We start from the raw sequence: 23,413 nt of genomic DNA, 5'->3' as shown, positions 1-23,413 counted from the left end.
CACTGCCGGTTTTTAAGAAGAGATTGGACAGCCATTTTTCTGACATGATATGGGCTCTCTTGCTGGGGAGTTGAACTAGAAGACTTTCAAGGTTCCTTCTAACTCTATTATTCTGTTAATTGGGAATTTGGGAGTATATATACACTCTTGCGCTGACAGCCAGGGTGACATTAACAAGCCATAATGGAGCCAATAACAACAGCAACCCAGCATACAAAACGTGATACACAGCCTGCACAGCTGCGATCGCCTTCGCACACTACATTTAATCAAATTAATCAGTCCACATGACACTGGTAGTTCTCGACTTACAACCGTTTATTCAGCGGCCATTCAAAATGTTCAAGGTGCTGAATGAAGGGACTTATAGTCCCTGCCCAAAGTTATGGCTGCTGCAGTATCAACGTGGTCACCTGAACGAAATTTGGGTGCTTAGCAATCCTTGGCAATGGACTGTGGTTGCTCCCAAAATGGCGCCCACCTCTGGGATAGAGCCTCACAGCCTTTGTGTAGGAAAGCCACATGGCAGATCAGCTGTTAAGGTCTCCCCTCACTGCCAGACACTCTGTGCTCCACACTTAATGACCCACACAGTCACTTAACGACTGCAATGAGGAGAGCAGGGATCATAGTTGTTAAATGAAGCAATCACGTGGGTGTCTGACTTAACGACTGCCACAACTTACAACCCACAAGGAGCAAGCTCCGTTACAGTAGTAAATCGAGGATTATCTACACCATTTGCCATAAACTATCCACACAGGTTTAGTTTGCCCAACACGCTAAATCACACACACACACATACACAAACACACATACGAGAAAGAGAGAGAAAGATAAAAAAACCTGCTCTAAATTGTTTGTTGAATTATGTATTCGAGTTATATGTCCACCCGTTTGATGCATGATTCAGGGTAGTGAACAACAGGTAATAAAACGACAAAAACATCATCAAAAACTACAAGGTTAACCACAGTTAGCATGCGTACAGAGATCTAGTGGGTCTTTCTTGATCTGATAAGAATGTTTGCATGAATCTGCCCACTGTGGACCAATCAATCTGGAGAAGATACACCTACATGATCACTAATCCGCAGATACCTATTTGACAACAAATTAAGGAAGATGGTGACAATGACAACTTGGTAGCTCCTTTTCTGATTAACAAATGTTATTAAAAGGCAGAAGCTCCTGATTATTTTTTTCTTTGTCACCATAGCAAAAATCTGGAAATGTGTTTGAATGCAGTAGGCCGCTAGAATCTCAACTCCTCCATCACAAAAATTGCACTGCTTGGAGTAGTGCAGATACTACAACAGCATCGGTTGTAGCATTGGTAGGAGGAGAGCCTCGACAGCCTATGGCAGACTTGGGCGTTTTACGGCCCCCAGGCCACATCCAGCCCTTGAACTGTCACTTTCCGGCCTTCATGGATTGTTTTTATTTTGAAGGTGACTGCTATTCTTGTTTTCAATGTACGTATGTGCGTTCGTATGGTGCTTTGGCGTCTTCACAGCCCTACTGGTTCAGCCCTCCATAAACGGTAGCAGTTTCTCATGTGGCCCCTCGCTAAAATTAATTGCCCACCCCGATGTATAGCATCAAAGAAAAAAAAATCAGGAGTTTCTGCCTTTTAATAACATTTGTTAATCAGAAAAGGGGATACCGGACTCCTGCTTTTTGTACAGTATCTTTAGCTATCGTAGAAGGAGGTGATAGTTACAAGTACCGAACCGAGTCAGAACCATCTAGTAAACTGTATAGACAGAACTATAATAATAAATAATAATAATAAATAATAATAACAATATCAACGGCAGCAGCAATGATGACAATGGATAACTGAAACCTCTGCCTTTGTGCAAAGGGAATGTCAGTTTTTGATATTTATCTTATTTTGAAATTTGATAAAACAATGGCTTTTTAATAAATAATCAAATAACTCTGAACTCAGTCTTCCAACTAGGGTTGTCTTTGTGGGGGGGGGTGTCCAAAATCATCATCATCATCATCATCAAGATAGTGTCTGCAGCTATGTGACTTCCCCTTTTGTGTATATGTCAAAAGAGGCTAGCATTGGTTGTGTAGTCAGGGCCACCATTTTGATTTTTCACATACAGATTGTCCTCATCTTATCACCACATTTGGGATCAGAATTTTCCATTGTTAAGCAAGGCGGTTGTTAAGTTACAATTTTATGACCTGGTTGTTAAGAGAAATACGGTAGCCGTTAAGTGGATCATGCAGTCATTAAGCAAATCAATTTTTCCCCAAAATGACTTTGCTTATTGGAAGCTGGCTGGGAAGTCACAAGGGGCAATCACATCACACACACACACACACACACCAAAGATGCTGCAACCATCATAAATGCATGCCGGTTGCCAAGCACCAAATTTTGATCATGTGATTGCCTTGAGCTGATAGATTTTAACCATTTGGGTTGTGTTTTTTTTGCTTTGGTTTGGTTCTAGCAATTTTTCTTCACGATGAATACAGCTCTCCTTATTTGTGCATCAGGAATACAGAATGAAATGCGCTTTTTTTGAATCACCCAATTGAGACTTTTTTTCTTTTTTCTTTTTTGCATAGTTCAATGTAGAAAAAAATGGCCTTAGCCTTTTGTTAGGCCAAGGACTTAAGAATATTCTTCACATTAACTCATGAGCTTGAATTGAATTGTATTTATTAAATTTATATGCCGCCCTTCTCCCTAAGGACTCAGGGCGGCTCACACCAATAAAAAGTTAAAAAACATAAAATACAAAATTTAAAAAAGAGTTAAACAAAATATAATAAATACTTAACAATTAACCCAATAAAACCAAATTTTAAACTATAGTCAGTCCAGGCCTGATTGTTGGAACATCCATGTCTTCAGGTCACGGCTTCCAAATTTGGCAGCTTTAAAACTTGTGGACTTCAACTCCCAGGATTCCTCAGTTCTATTCCCCCCCCCCTTCAGACCACTCGCTCTCCTTCAGCAAAACCCACCCCATAGGGCTTTTGTTGTTGTAAGAAAAAATGGAAACGCTAGGTAAACTTTCTTCAACTTCTGAATGGAAGGAGACTTATAAAACAAATAAACGAATGCTATCTGAGGCTGTTTATAAATCTAATATATAAACAAACTCAGAAGCAAGATTGGGGAATATGATCTTGGTGTGTTTTTCTATGGGTTTTGGAAAAACAAAGTAGTCGTGTATTGTATTTCCTCATGCAAAAGCCAAAAGGTTTAGATGCCAAAATGCACCAAAAAAGGCACATTTAGCTTGTCTGTTTATTTGTTTTCCAAGTCCAGAACATCTTACATTAAAAAGAGAAATGTAACATTTAAAACTAGTGCAACAATCTAAACGAGGAAAAATTTTCAATAACTATATGAAAAATATAAAGGTTAAAACATAGAAGGAATTTAAAATACTTAATGTGGGATTATAGAGCATTTGAGGCCCACAAAGTAGGCGAAGGACTATTTTCAGCTTATCTGCGGAAGGAATAATGCATACAGTAATGCTTTTTTTTAAAGTTTTATTTCCAGCATACATTCACAGGTAAGCCCCTCTGCAGATAAGCAGACCCCCAAATTTTTAACCAAAATACCATAAAAAATGCATATCCACCAGTGGCATATTTTTCATGGAATTTTGGTGTGTGTGTGTGTGTGTGTGTGTGTGTAATTTTTTTAAATTGCTAACAATTAAGGGAGACTGATATGCATTTCAAACTTATTAGTTTTCATCAGTCAGAAGGGTAGGAAATAAAGATTTCTCCCATGTTTGGGGCCTAGCAAGGTAATCTAAAAATAGTTAACAAGCATTTGACACACACACACACACATTGTTTAAAAAAGGCAAAGCCCCACCAGTGGAAAAAAACGGGAGCAAAGCGACTTTCCCCCAGTTCTACATACTTCATTGGGTTATTGTCACTGGGGAAAGCTGAAAGATGCAGTGCTTAGTATATGCTCCTTTTCTCCTGCAGGAAAGACAGAAATCAAAATAAACTAAACAAAATGGCAGCTTGCATCCATGTGGTGGAGATCAGTTTTGCTGTGCAATTGTCGGGTGGGCGGGAAAAGCAGAAATGGGCAGGCGTGGGGTGTAACTCCATTCATGAAATAAAAAAAAATTGGTTCCTCCCTCGTAATCTGAGGTAGCCCTTTGGTGAGCTATTCCTAAAGGTCAGAATGCTTTGCAGACATCAGATTAGCAACCTTTGAACAGTTTTTTGCTCAGATTGGCGAAAGAGTATTCTCTGTATACAGGTGGTCCTCAGCTTACAAACATTCATTTAGTGACCATTCAAAGTTACAGTAGCACTTACGACAGTTGCAGCATCCCCATTTTCACATGATCAAAATTCGGACACTTGGCAAATGACTCCTATTTATTTATTTATTTTATTTTATTTATTTGTTTTATATACCGCCCTTCTCCCGGAGGACTCAGGGCGGTGTACAGAGCAAAGTAAGTATACAATAAAGCAATAATAAAACAAATAAAACCCCAAATCTATCAGGCCAGGCCGGCTTGCTGGAATAGATAGGTTTTTAAATCACGCCGGAAGGTGCGAAGGTCGGGGGCCATCCGGATTTCGGCTGGCAAGCGGTTGCAAAGGATTGGCGCACCCACCGAGAATGCTCTCCCCCTGGGGGTCACCAGCCGGCATTCTCTGACCGGTGGCACCCTGAGGAGGCCCTCTCTGTGGGAGCGCACAGGACGGAGGGGTGTTTACGCTGGCAGTAGGTGCTCCCGTAGGTAATCCGGACCCACACCATGTAGGGCTTTGTATGTCATCACCAGCACCTTGAATTTCACCCGGAAGGCAACTGGAAGCCAGTGCAGCTCACGGAGCAGAGGTGTAATATGGGAGTATCGGGAAGCCCCCAAAAGCGTTCGTGCAGCTGCACTCTGTACCAGCTGAAGTTTCCGAGTGGTTCTCAAGGGCAGCCCCATGTAAAGCGTGTTGCAGTAGTCAAGACGAGTAGTCAGGACCAGAGGGAGCTTGCAGCGTCCCGGGGTCACACGATCACCTTTTGCGGCCTTCTGACAAACAGAGCCCATAGGGAAGCCAGGTTGACTTAACAGCTAGCGTTACTAACTTCACTACTGCAGTGATTGCCTTAACAACTGATAAGAAAGTAAAATTGTATAAAAACAGTCTTGGTGGAAGGCAAAGGGAACAAACCTGCTCAAGAACAGACGCTGTTCTGGAAGGGATAAGGGCACAATTGAAATAAATTGTATATCGTTAGTTGTTATATGAGAAGAAATATAGGTAATAAAAATGGTGGGTGCACTGTAGTATTTGTATTTTTTTATACTGTTCTTTTATTTAGACTTATATTTATTATGTTTGTATTATTTGTACTTGAATTAAAAAAATCCAAAAAACCCACCCCAACTGATAAGAAAGGTCATAAAATGGGGCAAATCTCATTTAACAACTGTCTCACTTAGCAATATAAATTTTGGGCATATACAAGCAGCCTTCAACTTTCAACCACCGCTTAGTGACCATTTGAAGTAGCTCCCCAAAAAGCTACTTACAGTTCAGCTCCTAAATTCCAATGGCCATGTCTCCCACACACACACACACCCTGACCACATTTTTGGGTACTTAGCAACCAATCTGCATTTATTTGCAATGACGTGTAGTCGCCCGGCCACCCTTTTTATCAGAAACTGGTGTTTGCCTCCAGTTTCCATCAAAACCCAGTCCGTAGCAAACATTGGGTTCGATTACCAACCGCCCTGTTCAAGTAACAACCATCACACAAAAAAAGCTAGTAAAATTAAATCTAGACACATGATAATCCACTTCACAACTGTCACAAGTTACAACCATAATTGCCAGGCTCGATTACAGTCATACGTTGAGGACTACCTGTATTGCTTTGGTATAGAAGACAAGGGCTGAAAGTCAGTGGCTTAATAGAGTGCATTTCTTCAAATAGATTCAACCTTGATTGGGGTTTTTTTGGTTTCTCGGCTGTGCAGATTCAACCCTTCGGTTTCAACTCTGGTTCAGTATATTATACAAATCCAGCAAAGGGTATGGTGGGGATGTAAGCTTGTAAAACACAAAACATCCAGTGGTGGGATTCAAATACCTGAACAACCGGTTCTGTTATGTGATGCAGGCCTGAGCCTCCGATGCCTAGAACGGACTTCCGGAAGTGATGTCCATGCACTTCTGGTGGGCCGTTCTAGACCTGGGAGGCCTCTGAGGCCTAGACTGGACTTCCAGAAGCCAGACAGTTCTCCGAATTCAGGTAAATTTAGCTACCGGTTCTCCTGAACCGGTGCAAACCGACTGAATCCCACCACTGAAAACTTCTCAAGAACTTCCTTCTAGTGGAGAAAACAAATGTCTGCTTGGTATCTCTGGTGGTCTAAGAGTTCCACCGCTGGAAATATTTTGTCTTCTGCTCTGCTAACTGATGTCTCCTCGTTGCCTTTTTTAGGGACCTGCTCAGGATAGGGGTGACGCTGGCAGGACACCAGAAGAAGATCTTGAGTAGCATACAGGACATGAGGTTACAAATGAACCAGACTCTGCCAGTTCAGGTTTGACCACGGAGGACTCTGCCTTTGGAACGGATCCCCCTCTCCTGAGGGTCACTTCCCTAGGATCCTAGTTTGCGGTGCTGCCCAGCTTCCTGAGTTTGAGGAAGAGGGTTCTTCTCCATCCTCCCCCACCCGGTTATTGGGGCGGGGAGCTTCTCGGTTTGCCAACAGACTTATGGCAGAATGGACTAGGATGACCCTAGCTAGATTAAAGACATTCCTGAATCAGCAAGAGGTCACCTTCCTCGTTTTTGCTGTGACGTACTTGAAGTGGTACGCCGACAATTCAGCATCTTCATATTGAAGACAGATTACCGGGGAAGGAACCATCCGCAGCCTCTCTGCACATCGTCCCTTTTGTTCACACAAACCGCCGTTCCCGACATCTGCCTCCCGCGGTGCCGTGGAGGACTTTCCGCCTCCGTGGGCTTTCCTAGTTCAGAGCTCTCCGGCGGCCTTCCTTGGCATCGTCGCCCACCAGAAATGTGGCCTTTCCCCCTCTGTCCTGGCCAAGAGGAATCGTTGCGCCCGAGCCCGACGTATGAAGGAGCCTCTGAGAGTCACACCACACCAGGGACCATGAAACTGGCTGGACATTTTTCCTCTCCACGGCCTTGACAATCGTGCACCCTCCGGGGCCATCCGGAACCGAGGCAAGACGTATCTTCTGCCGGGTGTTAAGAGCCAGTGGTGGCTTCAAGACAGGACGTTGAGCAAAATGGCTCTTGCCTCTGGCATTCCGGGCCTTCCTCTCCCAGGATCTGCCAGCACAAGTTTGCACAAACATCACACAGATGGACAGCCAGCGGAGGCAGCTTGCCGGCCCAGCGGGATTCAAAGGAGGAAAGGCTGCGTGGAGGAGAGGGGGCGGGAGGGAAAATGCATCCCAGGCCTGCCTCCCCATCTCATTTTTATGCAGGAACGAGCAGGCTCTTGTCAGCCGCACACCCATCTCTGCGGAGCGTTTTCTTGACACACGCTGTGATTGCTGCCAAAAAAGACTGGAACACGTCCTTTCCCCCCCCCTTTTTTTTGGTTTTTGGTGGGGTTTTTGTTCGTTTGTTTGTTTGTTTCCTTTTTTTTTTTTTTGCTTTTGCTTTTCTTTTCCAAAAGCCTCTGCAGGCCTGAGCCGTTGGGTAACACGAGGCTGCCTTTGTGAAGCTGGCAAGCTTGCATGTGTAAGAGTGCGTATACTGGCCATCTGGACCGTGCGCCATGGCAGAATAAAGGCAATAATAATTTTACTGAAGTTTCTTTGGAATCGTCGTCTTCCGCTTTCTCTCTGATCTGCGGTACCTTGTCAAATCCTGCCCTTCCCTTTTGCCTTTGTAGAGTTGTCTTCCCCCCCCACACACACACACACACTCTTTCAGAGGAGTGGAGTGTAATCTTTTCCTTTCTATCTCCAAGTTATAAATCGTGAGGCACCAGGAAGATGCTTTACACATTCTCTGTGTCTGTGTCTTTTAATCTTGTCCGCTTGCCCCCATAACCTTGAATTTGCTTTTCATTCCTCTCTGGCAGAGATGGGGAACGCTGGCCCTTTTATGAAGTGTGGACTTCAACTCCCAGAATTCCTGAGCCAGCCATGCTGGTTCAGGAATTCTGGGAGTTGAAGTCCACCCGTCATAAAAGGGCCATCGTTCCCCATCTGTGCTCTAACCAGAGAAGATCCTACACAGCTAGTTTGGATACATGATATGCCAGGGTGATATATATATAGGACCAGGAATTCTGGGAGTTGAAGTCCACAAGTCATAAAAAGGGCATCGTTTTGTCCCCCTCTCCCCCGCCTCGCTCTATGACCTTATATCAGGTGCAAAAACCTTAAATAGGGGCCATTTAGATTTTGAAACGCCTCCATTTCGAGTCTAGGCTGCTCGTTTTGAATGCAGAAATGTAGTTTCTCGACCCAAAGTGGATGTTTCTGAGTCTAAACCTTTTGAATCTAGATAGGTTTTGCATATCACTTGCGTGACAGATTTGGATGGATGGATGGGCTCATTTACTCTGGATTACAACAAGCCAGATTAGAGGGTGGGATTTGTGCTAAAGAACAGGAGAAACTCAAGCCAGAAAGGCCGATTTGCGATTCTTTTGACCCAGATTATGAAAACATGAGACCACTTTGCTGGATCCCAAAATTGTTTTATACTCATGCCACATTCTTACAGATGTGATCAAGGTGTGGGGAAAAAATTCTCTTGTTCTTATATTCCCAGTTTGAGGAATTCATCCTTCCCTTCCACTTGGGGTTTTTTGCATTCGGAAAAAGTGGAAACGAGGGTGCCGATTCCTTTTTTGTGAACTTCCAGGCATTCCAGAGAGAAAGAGTGGCAAAAATAAGAAGGGATTGAACTCCTGCTCCTCTTTTTCCATTCTTTGTGTAAGGACAAACCCCCTCATTTGATTTCTCAACTCGAGTGGGATCGGGGGAGATGTTCCTTGAAGCTGGTCCAATCCCTGTTTGGGGGAAAAAAGAAAAGACTAGCATTTTAAAACCCCTCTGCCATTCTGCCTTGGCTTTGTCTGCTTTATTCTACCTGGGCTTAATATGGAGGGAGAACAGCTGGTTTGCATAGGAGTTGGTGCATGCCACCCTGGAACAAAGCAAATCGGTCATTGCTATCATCCATCATCATTGCTATCATCCATCATCATGTGTTTCATTCACCTGACACTCTGCAGATGGTTTTTCTCCCTGAGATAAAAGAGGCTGACTTCCTCTAACCAAGGGTGGGGAATGATGGCCCTTTTATAATGTATGGACTTCAACTCCCAGAATTCCTGAGCCAGCCATGCTGGCTCAGGAATTCTGGGAATTGAAGTCCACACATCATAAAAGGGCCATCGTTCCCCATCTCTGCTCTAACCAGAGAAGATCCTACGCAGCTAGTTTGGGTGCATGATATGCCAGGGTGATATATCAGACCAGGAGCTTGCTAGTTTGGATCAGGTGACAAAAGGAGCATCATGCCGAAATTCCTCATTCATCCCTCGTATGATACTAGTTGTCCTAGACTTACAACTGGCCGCTTCGCAAACATTTGAAAATCCATCCAGAAAAGATACTTACGACCTATTTCTGAAGGTCCAACAGCCAGAGGCCTCCCTCCACACGAACGTGACCCATTTGGGCATTCAGCAACCAGCCTAGATTTACAGTCATTTGACCATCCTCTGGTCATATGACTGCAAATTACAATGTTTTTACTAAATGTTTTGCAATTATTAGCAAAGATGCCCATAGCGAACAATAGAAGCTCTTAATGATTCAAGTGATTGCTTTATCACTGTTGTGGTGCCGCTGTGGTTAGAATGCAGTATTGCAGGCTAACTCTGCCAACTGCCAGCAGTTCAATCCTGACTGGCTCAAGGTTGACTCAACCTTCCATCTTTCCAAGGTTGGTAAAATGAGAACCCAGATGGCTGGGGGCAATATGCTGACTGTAAACCACTTAGAGAGGGCTGTAAAACACTGTGAAGCAGTATATAAGTCTAAGTGCTATAGTACTATTAAGGGCTCTCTCAATGATCTGAAAATGGGATTGGTGGATGACCCAGTTTATAGCTTTCACAATTTACGACTGTAATGGGCAGCTCCATAAGAGTGCAGAGAAGAGCAACAAAGATGATCGGGACTGGAGGCTAAACTATATAAAGAATATAAGGAACGGCTGCTGGAATTGGGTATGTCTAGTTTAATGAAGAGAAGGGCGAGGGGTGACATGATAGCAGTCTTCCAATATCTCAGGGGCTGCCCCAAAGAAGAGGGAGTCAAGCTATTCTCCAAAGCACCTGAAGGCAGGACTAGAAGCAACAGATGGAAACTGATCAAGGAGAGAAGCAACCTAGAACTAAGGAGAAACAGTTAGAACAATTAGCCAGTGGAACAACCTGCCTCCAGAAGCGGTGAATGCTCCAACACTGGAAGAGACTGGACAGCCATTTGTCTGAAATGGTATAGGGTTTCCTGCCTGAGCAGGGGGTTGGACTAGAAGACCTCCAAGGTCCCTTCCTATTCTGTTATTCTGTTAATCATTATGGTTTTAAGTCGAGGACTATCTTTGCATGTATAAAAGGATGGGCTTCCATTGCAGTAATGTATTGCTCTTTGGCATCCTAATTTTCCTTGATCCATCTCCTTGAGGATTTTGGCCGTAGTGTCCAGCCTGAGCAGCTGCTTTAGCATTTAAGCATCTGGTGAGGGCATCTTGAGGAGTGGTAGGGCCCCCTCGAGAGAGAAATGGGATGATGTCACTCAGATTCCAGGCACCCCCAGACCACACGCTGCAGCCTTTTGCCCTGGGACAGAACCGGTGTTGTATATGCATGACATTTGGCCACTGGAGCAGGGATTGTCTTTTATGTTCCCTTCTTAACTGTCTTATAGGGTGCTGTTCTGCAACCATGCTCCGGATAGAAATGGGGGGTGAGGGGCTGGGGCCTTCATCTTCCTGCCCTTATGGATGATTCTTCTTCACCCCTGATACAGGTCAAAGTAAGAGGAGAACAATACCCTTTTTGGTTGGTACAGGAGCGTCACAGATGGACTGGTTTGATATGTCTGACTGCATAGATAGAAGAGCCATTAAGTATTTGCCAGCAGTGACAAGTAGGAATTAAAACTCTGAAATATATGAAGAAATTTAATGGAAGATTGACCGAGAGAAGAAGTGGGTCAAATCTGTGCAAAAAAAAAAAATCTGCCCAGAGTTTTTAAGAGTCACCTCAACTGGTCGCATGAACTGCTGTTCAAAATTGCCACAATATCTTGAATTGTTGTATACCTTTCCAAAAATTCATTATCCCAGCAAGCATTATCTGCAGACTTTTTTTGGCTTAAACTGTCTTTCAAGAGAGGAGAGGGGAAAAAAAGAATTTTTTTTATTGAAAAGTTTTACAGTACATTTTTTAAATAGAAAAACTCCCTCCCTCCCCCTCCCCTCCTCCCCCCTCCCCGACTTCCCAGAGCTGAATACAGGGTCTAAACTTACAAACTTTAGCTAAAATATGCTAACAACAAAAATAAAAAATTAAATTCGATCGCACTTTAACTCTCCGTAAACATAAAAAGAAATCTATATGAATATCCCAAAGGTGGGCACTCCATCACTGGAGATTTTTAAGAAGAGGCTAGACAGTCATTTGTCTGAGATGGTATAGGTTCTCCTGCTTGAGCAGGGGACTGGACTAGAACAAGGCTTTTCAACCAGTGGTACAGGTACCACCTGTGGTACATTGGCACCTGGCAGGTGGTACACGACCATCCTAGAAAAGTTGTACGCTCAGAACAATGCTCAGAAATGCTTAGAACAATGAAAACCTCGGATAGGAGGAAGAGCGCCGCTGGGTGGGCAGGCAGGTGTCTTGCTCGGCTGTGGCTTGGGGGGGACTTTTTTCAGTGGTATTGTAACTTCAAACAGTCACTAAGCGAACTGTTGTAAGTTGAGGACTTTTTTTCCTTTTTTTTTTTTGGTCATCAATTTTTTGACACCTTGCTAGGCGACTGGTGGTACTCGGATGTTGCCAGATCCTAAAAGTGGTACAATGGGTGATAAGGTTGAAAAGCCCTGGACTAGAAGACCTCCAAGGTCCCTTCCAACTTCTATTCTATTCTATTCTATTATTCTATTCTATTCTATTCTATTCTACTCTACTCTACTCTACTCTACTCTACTCTAATTCTATTCTATTCTATTCTATTCTATTCTATTCTATTCTATTCTATTCTATTCTATTCTATTCTATTCTATTCTATTCTATTCTATTCTATTCTATTCTATTCTATTCTATTCTATTCTATTCTATTCTATTCTATTCTATTCTTTTTCCAAAAGGCAACTGGACTTTATTGGGGGGTTTTTCTTTAAAAAGATTTCACTTCTCATCCAAGACGCTTCTTCAGCTCAGAAGTGAAGAAGCTTCTTGCTTCTTGGATGAGAAACAAAACATTTTCAAAGAAAAAAAAACAAGAAAAGTCCAGTTGCCTTTTTGGAAAAGCACCTTTGGGATAACCCTGACCTGGATGATTGAAAATCTCCATAGAAAAATCTATATGAAAAATGTAAGGAGGACCTGACAAAATCAGTCTGGTGGACCAGAGTCATATCTGAGATACTTCTCTGTAGGTCAGAAAGAGGACGAAGAGACTACTATTGTGAAGTCTTCCCTCTTGTCTTCTCCAGCAGTTGAGGTCCAGGTATGTTGCCTGATGCTGGAGACAAAATACAGCTCTCTGGATTAGTATCTGGTGATAACCTAATCCTCCAGAGGTTGATCTAATCTTTTCAAGCTGCCCAGATTGGCAGCTGTCAACACCCCTATTTAACTAGGTAGCTGTGTGAAGAATTCTTCCTATCTTGAATCGGTCACTGTTCAACTTCACCCATCTTTAGGGAATACCACCGAATTCTTCTGGCTTCCAGCACATAAAACTGTTATCAACAATATCTTATTTTTCTCACAGTGCTGTAGGTAGGTGACACAGAGGCAAATGTCCTGCTCTTAATGGAAGAGAAACTATGGAACACATGGACGCACATACAAATGCATCATCCCCATCTTGTCATCTCTTTCATGTACAGTGTGAAGCTTGAGGTTTGGCCATTTTGATTGATTTGCACCAGAACTGCCCATCAAGTTTCTGGAATGCTAAAGGAGGTGATCCTTGAAAGAAATTTGTGGCTATTCCCCCGATTTCTCTTTCCGTTTTAGCCAAGCTTCAGCTAAAACAGGGCTCTTCAAACTGTGCCCTTTTATGACTCGTGGACTTCAACTCCCAGAATTCCTCAGCCAGCGTGCTTGGCTGAGGAATTCTGGGAGTTGAAGTCCACGAGTCATAAAAGGGCACAGTTTGAAGAACCCTGAGGTAAAATCAGAATACAGGGGTTGCAGAGTGCCAATTCTCTGCTGATACCGGCGAGCTGCTAAATCTGAGAAGATATTTAGTGCAGAATGGCGGAAAGTAATTTGGGAGGGTGTGAAGTTTCTCGGGTTGGTATAATACTGTAGTGTCCAATTATTGGGAGAACGGCTTATTTGAGTCCCGTTTCTTTCGCCATAAGCCTTCCTGCTGTACTGCAAGCCATCAGGAAGACGCTTCCCCACCCTTCTGTTTTCTGTTTAACAAGATAATTGTCATTTTTTTTAACTGGGAGCACACCGGCCCAACATTAAAAAGGGAAAATCTGTTGCCTGCCCTCAACAGAAACATCCAACTTCTGCAATCATGAGGACTGGCTACTCTATTGAAAATGAAAACTTCCGGGCATCACGAACGTGCCTGTTTGCAGACTTCAAGAGAAAAAAAACAACAACAAAAAACAAACGACAACAACAACAACAACCAAAAAAAAAAAAAACCAAACACCAACCCACTCCAAGTGGAGTTTGTGTGGCATCCAGATGCAGTCCTGTTTTTAATTTTCCACTAATTAGCCAATTAAGGCTGCTCATAATCTTGTCTCTTTGCTGGAGTCTAGAGGAGGATTCCTTCCATTTCGTCTTTCTCCAGGCCTCATCCAGCTTTGAAACATTATCTCCCCGTGTCCTGATTTTTTCCCCCCATTCTTCCCATTCGGGGCCCAGACTGTCTGACAAAAGGCCGAGTGGCTGGTCTTGCAGATGGTCTGTCCCTGGGGGGGTGGGGACTGGAGAGGGTTGGGGAGCAGCTGGCTTCCTTGCAGCCAAGCCCAGGTAGGGATCTACTCTAGGAAAAGAATCCTTTCCTTCCGATCAAGGACAAAAAGATGCCTCTGGGCAGCTGGCTACGCATTCCTGAATTGCCTCCTGCATGGAGATAAATCCAAACCGTTTCCGTGAGCTTGTTTGTTCTTGTTCTTCTTCTTCTCTTTCACGAGAGACGGCCCTTAGGAAATCGGGCGGCCCTTCCCAAGCACATGTGGCCAGCGCGCAGACAGACAGACAGGCTTCTTCCAGGACTGCCCCTTTGATCACCGGTTCTCCACGTCCAGCTGCTTCCTTTGTCCTAAGCCCAGGGATGGGGCTTAAACAGTGGCCAGAAGCCACCCGGCATTGTAATGATGGGGTTGGAAGCTTGAGACGTTTCTGGGGAAGAACGACACTGGTGTCAGTCAGCAGTGGCGGGATTCAAATATGCGAAACGCCGGTTCTCTTGTGGGGATGCGGCCTCCAGGAGTCCATTCTGGGCCCGGGCAACAACAAAAATTAGCTACCGGTTCTGCCGAAGTGGTGCGAACTGGTTGAATCCCACCACTGGGTGTCGGGTCTGGGAACTCAAGAGGCATATGAGAGCTTGCAACAGCCAAGGCCATGCTGGCTGGGGGGGCTTATGAAAACTGACCCGTTGGGAAGATCTTGGATTGTAGGTGGGTTATCTAGGGAGATACTGTTTGTTAGATGTGGCCTTGTGTGTGTGGGGGGGGGAGGTCCTCGGTAGTCTCTGAGCTTGGTGGTTTTCTTGCAGATGTTTGATTACCAAGCTAGGTAACGTCATCAGTGCAGACCTACCAGTCCATCCATCAAGGCCTTCATGTGTCATGACTCACCTAAGCAAAATTGATTCAACTCCAAAAATGCTAGGGAATTTCTAGAAGCCTGGCACTCTGACAAATTATTAGACACACAGACATAAACAATATCTACATACTATGCGGAAGAGACAATCAACATGTCAAAAAAAAGGGAACAAAAAAACCAAAACACCTCCCCACCAACAATCAGCACTCCGGTTGAGCATAGATTAACTCCAAGATTAACATCAGACCAACAAACAAGCAGTAAACAATACCTCAATCAAGGAGCTGCCAATCAAGCCTACAGTAAACAGCCCAGCCAAAGAACTTCTTAGACCACCCCCACCGACAGGACAAGAATATAAACCCTTTCGGCACTGATGATGTTACCTAGTTTGGGTAATGAAATGTCTGCAAGAAAACAAGCTCCAAGACCACCAAGGACCCACCCCTCATGTCAACCCTGAGCTACCAATATTCTCCTTTATTGAATCAAGTCCTTCGCAAAGGTTAGGGAGATGTCCAAGCATGTATAGGACATGCTACATTTGGCTGGATGGACTGACTTGTTGGCTGGGGAATTCTGGGAGTTGAACTCCACAAGTCTTAAAGTTGCCAAGGTTGGGAAGCACTGCTTTAGAATGACCCTGTTGCTCATTTACTTGTCTCTCTTACACACACACACCACACACACATTTATTGGCATCTTGCAGTCAGGAGCTCAAGGTGACCTATGTAGCACTACTTCCTGCTTTCCTCAACAGTAAGGTAGGTTGTGCTGGCTTGGTAGGTTATGACTGAACGGGGATTGGAACTCAGATCTTCTCTCTCCAACATATTAACCTGCACCAACAATTTTGCTGTAGGCTCTGTTTTGCCTGTATATCTGCATTAATACATAATTGGGGTGTGTGTGTGTGTGTGTGTGTGAAATTCAGCAGTTGGCAGACCTCAGGTGAGCAAGCATCTCTCTCTCTCTCTCTCTCTCTCTCTCTCTCTCTCTCTCTGTGTGTGTGTGTGTGTGTGTGTGTGTGTGTGTGTGTGTGTGTGTGTGTGTCAAATTTTGAATTCTTGAAAATTAAGACTGGAGGTGTTGTGCTGCTTACAAACACAAAAAACTAAAACTTCCCCTGCCTCTCCCAAAAAGAGTGATGGGAAAGGCTATATGATAAAGGATATTTTCAAGGTATTGTATTGCAGGGCTTTTCAACTTTCACCCATTGTACCACTTTTAGGATATGGCAACATCCGAGTACCACCAGTCGCCTAGCAAGGTGTCGAAAACTTGACCAAAAAAAGGAAAAAAGTGATGAAGTACAGGTAGTCCTCGACTTACAACAGTTCGCTTAGGGACTGTTCGAAGTTACAATGGCACTGAAAAAAGTGCCCTCCAAGCCACAGCCGAGCAAGACACCTGCCTGCCTGCCTACCTGGCGGCGCTCTTCCTCCTGTCCGAGGTTTTCATTGTTGTGAGCATTTCTGTTGAGGATTGGCAGCGGGAGTGGGGTGGGGGGTGTCTGGTTTTTATTCCCCCCGTCTGCTGGGTGGCTGCAGCAGGTTTTGGTCATTTCACATGACCCTGGGACACTGTGACCATCATAAATATGAATCAGTTGTCAAGCATCTGAATGTAAATCACAAGACCCTGGAAATGCTGCAACATTCCAGCTGATCGGCGCTTCTTCTGGGCTCAGCAGAAGCGCTGGGATCAGGGCCGAGCTCCAGCTGGAGCCTGGCGCTGATCCTGGTGCTTCCGCTCAGCCCTGACAGCCCTGCAGCTCCAGCCGTCTCTCGCTCAGGCTTGTGTGGTGCTGCCACCGGTTCAGCTCATTCCCCTCCCCTGCTACCACTTTTCTAGGATGGTCGCGTACCACCTGCCAGATGCCAATGTACCACAGGTGGTACCCATACCGCTGGTTGAAAAGCCCTGTTGTATTGCATTTTTTTCAAATGGCATTGAGAAAAAGACAGCACATGATTACCTTTATGAAGGAGGGCAAAAATGCTCCGGTACAATTGCCAGATTTATATTTTGAAAAATCCAAATTGCACAAAACCAATGAAATTTCCCCAGACTGTGCAAAGGGGATGCAGAGGTGGGTAGACTGGCTAAAAAGAGGTTAGCCTCTTCAAGGTGTCCTAGGAATCCCCAAATCTTGACTTAGATTTTGGCAAGCCATCTTTTTGCAGCTGAGGCCCTACTATAGAGGCAGAACTAACAATCCCCATAAGCTGAGGGTTCTGGGAGTTGGAATCCCAAGTCAGGGAAAGTTGGCACCTGCCTCTTTCCGTCCCTTGGGCTTCCTTGCTGCTTCGGTGGAGGTTTTGAGCTCTGTGTGTGCAGAATAACTGGGGTTTTGTTTTTTTTCCCCTCTCTCTCTCTCTCTAAATCAGACTTCCAAGCTTGGCAACTTTAAAGACTTAGGGACTTCAACTCCCAGCATTCCCTAGCTAAGATGGAGTCAAAGCCCAGAGATGTTAAAACGTTGAGTGTGCAGAATAATTAAGTTCCTCTTTTTTACCCGTGGCAACATTAGAAACTTGTGGACTTTGCCTCCCAGAATTCCCTCAGCCAGCAAGGCTGGCTGAGGGAATTCTGGGAGTCGAAGTCCACAGATCTTAAAGTTGCCACGGTTGTTCCCCCCTCCACCCGCTCTAAATGGAGACCCGTTTTCTCTCTTTCCCCCCTCCAGACTAGGCCTGCCATCTGCTCTCCTCCCTCTTGTCGCCTCCCAAAGCTTTCTAATTCTTCTCCCTAACTAAGCCGGCTGCCTCTGACTTCCGTCGATTGATCTCTTTGCTTTCATCTCTCAGCCGTTCTCCCACCCACCCCTCCCTCTCCTCTCCTTTCGGGGGTCTTCCCCGAAATTCAGCTGCTCCCAGTCTTGGCAAGTGGGCCGCCCGGAGCCTCGCTCTGGTTGCATTATGATCCCAAGGGGCTCTTGCTAAAGCCCCTTTCCTTTCGGGAGGCATCAAAGGCCTTGGAGCTTCCAGGGGCTTTCCAAAAATCATGGCCATGTTGGGAAGAAAGAGGAGCAAAGCACGGCGGCCATTTTGCCGGGCAAGTCTTACGAAGATGACGTACAGCCCGGGATGGACAAAATTAACAACAACAAAAAAAACCAAAAACAACAACCCAAAATGTGTTCCTTGAATCCAGAGATAAATTTCTTTATTTTATTTATTTAGAAAATCAATACAGTGGCCTACTCGCTCGCAAATGCCAAAGTCGTGCGAGTGACTTTTCGTTTCGATAAAAGGCGTACAGGTAATCCTCCACACAGGTCCATAATTGAGACCAAAGTTTCCATTGCTAAGCAAGACCCTTGTTAAGCGCGTCTTGCCCCATTTTATGACATTTCACGCCACGACTGTTCAGTGTATCACTGCAGTTGTTCAGCTAGCAACACGGTTGTTAACTTGAAGATTCTTTTTCATGAGGCAACTGGACTTCGTTTTTCTTTGAAGACCTTTCGCCTCTCATCCAAGAAGCTTCTTCAGCTCTGACTGGATGTCGGGGAATGGAAAGTCTGCAAGCAGTATACGTCCTTCCATTCCCCACCATCCAGTCAGAACTGAAGAAGCTTCTTGGATGAGAAGCAAAACGCCTTCAAATAAAAACAAGAAAGTCCATTGCCTCCTGAAAAAAAGCATCTTTCGGATAACTATGACCTGGATGACTGAGAATCTCCATAGACAACATGGTTGTTAAGTGAATCTGGCTTCCCCATTGACTTTGCTTGCCAGAAGGTCGCAAAAGGGGATAACATGACCCCAGGACACTGCAATGGTCATAAATATGAATCAGGTGCCAAGTGTCTGAATTTTGCTCGCGTGACCACAGGGGATGCTGCAAAGGTCTTAAGTGTGAAAAACGGTCATAAGTCACTTTTTCTGTGCCGTTGTAATTTTGATCAATCACTAAACGAGAGCTGAAGAAGCTGCTTGGATGAGAAGTAAAACGTCTTCAGAGAAAATTCCACTTTACAATGCTTTGGCATCCAGTTTTGGTCACTGCAATGTAAAAAAGATGCTGTGACTCTAGAAAGAGTGCAGAGAAGAGCAACAAAGATGATCAGGGGACTGGAGGTTAAAACATATAAGGAACGGCTGCTGGAATTGGGTATGTCTAGTTTAATGAAGAGAAGGACGAGGGGTGACATGATAGCAGTGTTCCAATATCTTAGGGGCTGCCCCGAAGAAGAGGGAGTCAAGCTGTTCTCCAAAGCGCCCGAAGGCAGGACAAGAAGCAACGGATGGAAACTAACAAAGAGAGAAGCAACCTAGAACTAAGGAGAAATTTCCTGACAGTCAGAACAATTAATCAGCAGAACGACCTGCCTCCACAAGCTGTGAATGCTTAAGAAAGACTGGACAGCCATTTGTCTGAAATGGTATAGGGTTTCCTGCCTGAGCAGGGGGTTGGACTAGATGACCTCCAAGATCCCTTCCAACTTCTTCTTCTTCTTCTTCTTCTTCTTCTTCTTCTTCTTCTTCTTCTTCTTCTTATTATTATTATTATTATTATTATTATTATTATTATTATTATTATTATTATTATTATTATTATTATTATTATTATTATTATTATTATTATTATTAATCATCGCACAGTCAGCCAGATGTTCAGACTGGATTTGGCATTTTTGTCTACCTATCGAGTCTTTACCAAGGACCTGGGATAGGCAGATATGGATGTTTGATTGTACAACAGATATCGTCGTAGGATGGAAGCAGTTCCTAGTAAGGCTGCCTTTTGCAATTGACTAATGGAGAATTTGTCAATGCCAATGGTGTTCAAGCGGTGCTCCAGTTGTTTTGGGATTGCACCCAAAGCACCTATTACTGTTGTTGTTGTTGTTGTTGTTGTTGTTGTTGTTGTTATTATTATTATTATTATTATTATTATTATTATTATTATTATTATTATTATTATAAAACTAGAATGTCCAGTTGCCTTGTGAAAAAGCATCTTTGGGACACTAAACGAGGACTACCATTAGTGGAAGGGAACAGGATGACTTGATTACCAATTGGTTTTCCAAAGGACTCACAAGCCACATTACCTCAGTTTTGTCTAATAATGAGAGTTAGTCTTTTTCCACGTCATATTCCGATCACTGTCAGGATTCGACCTAACGACAGAGACAGACATGGCCACCATCTCTTTGGGGTTGTCTTATAGCACCAAAGTGTGTGCCCTCTTGACAACTAATCTGCAACTGGGCTATTAGTTAACACAAGTAATCCTTGATGTACGACCATTTGTTTAGCGACTGCTCGAAGTTACAATTGCACTGAAAAAAGTGGCTTATAACGAGTCCTCACACTTATGACTATCTCAGCAACAGTCACGTGATCCAAATTTGGGCTCTTGGCAACCTGCCTGTATTACAGCGATTTCAGTGTCCCAGGGCAACCTGCCCACCCAGCAAAGTCAATTGGAGAAGACAGATTCACTTAACGACCATGATTCATTTTACAGCTGCAGTGATTTGCTTAACAACTGTGGTGAAAAAGGTGGCAAAAAAATCAGGCAAGACTCACTTAAGAAGCATGTTGCTTAGCCATGGAAATTCTGGTCCCCACTGTGATCATAAGGTGAGGACTACCTGTACTTGTGGCAGAAAAATCAAAGGTACAGATTGGGCGAGACCTGGCTCAAAAACAGCAACTGTGAGAGGGATCTTGGGAGTCCTCGTGGACAATCACTTGACCATGAGCCAGCCGTGTGCAGCAGCAGCCAAAAAAGCTAATACAATCCTGGGTTGTATAAACAGAGGCATAGAATCAAGATCACGCGAAGTATTAGTACCGCTTTATAAAACCCTAGTAAGACCACACCTGGGTTACTGCAGCCAATTTTGGTCACCATATCACAGAAAAGATATTGGGAGTTTGGAAAAAAAATTCAGAGAAGAGCAACTAAGATGATCAAAGGCCTCGAGACTAAAACGTACGAAGAACAGCTGCAGGACTTGGGTCTGGCTAGTCTAAAGGAAAGAAGAAATAGAGGAGACATAATAGTGGTATTTGAGGGGCTGCCACAAAGAAGAGGGGGTCAAATTATTCTCCAAAGCACCAGAGGGCAAGACAAGAAACAACAGATGAAAACTGACCAAAGAGAGAAGCAACCTGGAATTAAGGAGAAACTTCCTGACAGTGAGGACTATTAACCAGTGGAACAGCTTGCCTCCAGAAATTGTGGACACTCCATCACTGGAGATTTTCAAGAAGAGGCTAGACCAGAGGTAGGCAACCTTGGCTCTTTTATGACTTGTGGACTTCAACTCTCAGAATTCCTGAGCCAGCACAGCTGGCTCAGGAATTCTGGGAGTTGAAGTCCACAAGTCATAAAAGAGCCAAGGTTGCCTACCCCTGGGCTAGACAGTCACTTTTCTGAGATGGTATAGGGTAGGTTCTGCTGCTTGAGCAGGGGGCTGGACTAGAAGATCTCCAAGGTCCCTTCCAGCTCTATTCTATTCTAGCCACCATACTGGTGTCCATGGGGAGGGGGAGTCACAAAAAAATTATGATGGCGACTGTGCCATTGAAACAACTGTGCCACTGAACTTTTGAACCTTGCCCAGATTGTGCACAGCCGTATTCCCACCTCTTGTATACCAATGGGGTGGGGGGGGCAGTCAGTGTCAGATCCTGGCTTGTCTCCTCTTGTCAGAATATTTTGCGCAAGGGAAATCTGATTTAGTTTTTTTTGCCCTTTGCATGGACAGCCTTGCTCCCTTTCCTTGTCCCAAAGTATTTGTGATGGTTCCCAGATGCTCTGTTGTGATTTACTTCGCAGCAAGTGTGATCTCCTAAACCCTTCCACGCTTGCTTGCTTGCATGGAATGGTTCTGCCCCTGAATCGGTTTGAGTGTGCTTGTGTTAAAGCACAACAACTAAAGGCAAGGGCCAACTGCCTTTGTAGGCCTCCTTTTAAAGAAATATGTTTTCAATTAAACTATTTCGCAAATTTATGAAGCTTTGGAGCCTGTGTGTGTTTAATGAAAGTTGAGGAATGGAGAGGAATAGCAGTAAAGTGAGCATTAGTTTGATCCCTTGGGGCCTTCGTTGTTGTATCTGTGCCTCATCAAACTGTCTGGTCATCTGGCTTTCATCCAGCAGTTTTCAGACTTGGCAGCTTTAAGATGTGTGGACTTCAGCTCCCAGAATTCCCCAGCCAGCATGGGTCGCTGGGGAATTCTGGGAGCTGAAGTCCACACATCTTAAAGTTGCCAAGTTGAAAAACTGTAAGCCACCCCAATTATGGCTCCATCAATTTCACATGTACAATTTCACAATGTAAACAAGATGTTGCGACTCTAGAAAGAGTGCAGAGAAGAGCAACAAAGATGATCAGGGGACTGGAGGCTAAAACAAATAAAGTACAGTTGCTGGAATTGGGTATGTGTAGTTTAATGAAGAGAAGGACGAGAGGTGACATGATAGCAGTGTTCCAATATCTCAGGGGCTGCCACAAAGAAGAGGGAGTCAAGCTATTCTCCAAAGCACCCGAAAGCAGGACAAGAAGCAACGGATGGAAACTAACCAAAGAGAGAAGCAACCTAGAACTAAGGAGAAATTTCCTGACAGTGAGAACAATTAATCAGTGGGACAACTTGCCTCCAGAAGTTGTGAATGCTCCAACACTGGAAGTTTTTAAGTAGAGATTGGACAACCGTTTGTCTAGGTTTCTTGCTTGAGCAGGAGGTAGGACTAGGAGACCTCAGAGGTCCCTTCCGACTCCCGTGTGTCCTTTTTCAACTGATTGATTGTCCTCTGGATGAGGTACAAATAACAGCAAAATCAAGACGATGGCTGTGGCAGTGCTATCAGAGTTCAATTGTTTTGTTTATGAGCATCTTTGATGGTATCATCATAATCACCATCTTGACTTTTTTGACCTGATCCTGGGGACAAACCTTGTCTGAGAGGAAAGCAAATGTTTAAGAGAGAGGGTAGCGTGCAGAAAATGAGCAGATGTTGTCAGTATCTAGAGGACAAAGGAGATAGAAGAGAGTCTTTGCATACTTGGGCCTACATGGCCTAATGCATGGGTCTTCAAACTCGGCCCTTTTATGACTCATGGACTTCAACTCCCAGAATTCCTCAGTCAGGCACACTGGCTGAGGAATTCTGGGAGTTGAAGTCCATGAGTCATAAAAGGGCCGAGTTTGAAGACCCCTGGGCAATATTTCTGAAGGCAACTTCATGTGGACTTCAACTCCCAGAATTCTGAGAGAGTCAAAATCCATCCATGCAGGCTAGGGAATTCTGGGAGTTGAAGTCCACCCATGCTGGCTGGGGAATTCTGGGAGATGAAGTCCACCCATGCTGGCT

The 23,413-nt window shown here is 44.3% G+C and overlaps 1 protein-coding gene across 2 annotated transcripts in view; it reads left to right on the top strand.

Annotated features, from left to right (window-relative positions):
• The window catches only part of EPHB3 (EPH receptor B3), a 138,751-nt gene extending 130,861 nt beyond the window's left edge, over positions 1-7,890 (top strand). For both annotated transcript variants that reach the window (XM_081329146.1, XM_081329145.1), the window contains one exon: positions 6,470-7,890. In XM_081329146.1, the coding sequence (XP_081185272.1) occupies positions 6,470-6,578 (109 nt within the window). In that variant the 3' untranslated portion in view covers positions 6,579-7,890. The remainder of the gene's footprint in view (positions 1-6,469) is intronic.
• Positions 7,891-23,413: the final 15,523 nt, after the last annotated feature.

Source organism: Vipera berus, assembly GCF_964194415.1.
Source record: "Vipera berus genome assembly, chromosome: 5".
Classification (NCBI taxonomy): Eukaryota; Metazoa; Chordata; class Lepidosauria; order Squamata; family Viperidae; genus Vipera; species Vipera berus.
The sequence above is the reverse complement of the archived record's forward strand: the minus strand, read 5'-3'. Positions and strand labels throughout refer to the sequence as shown.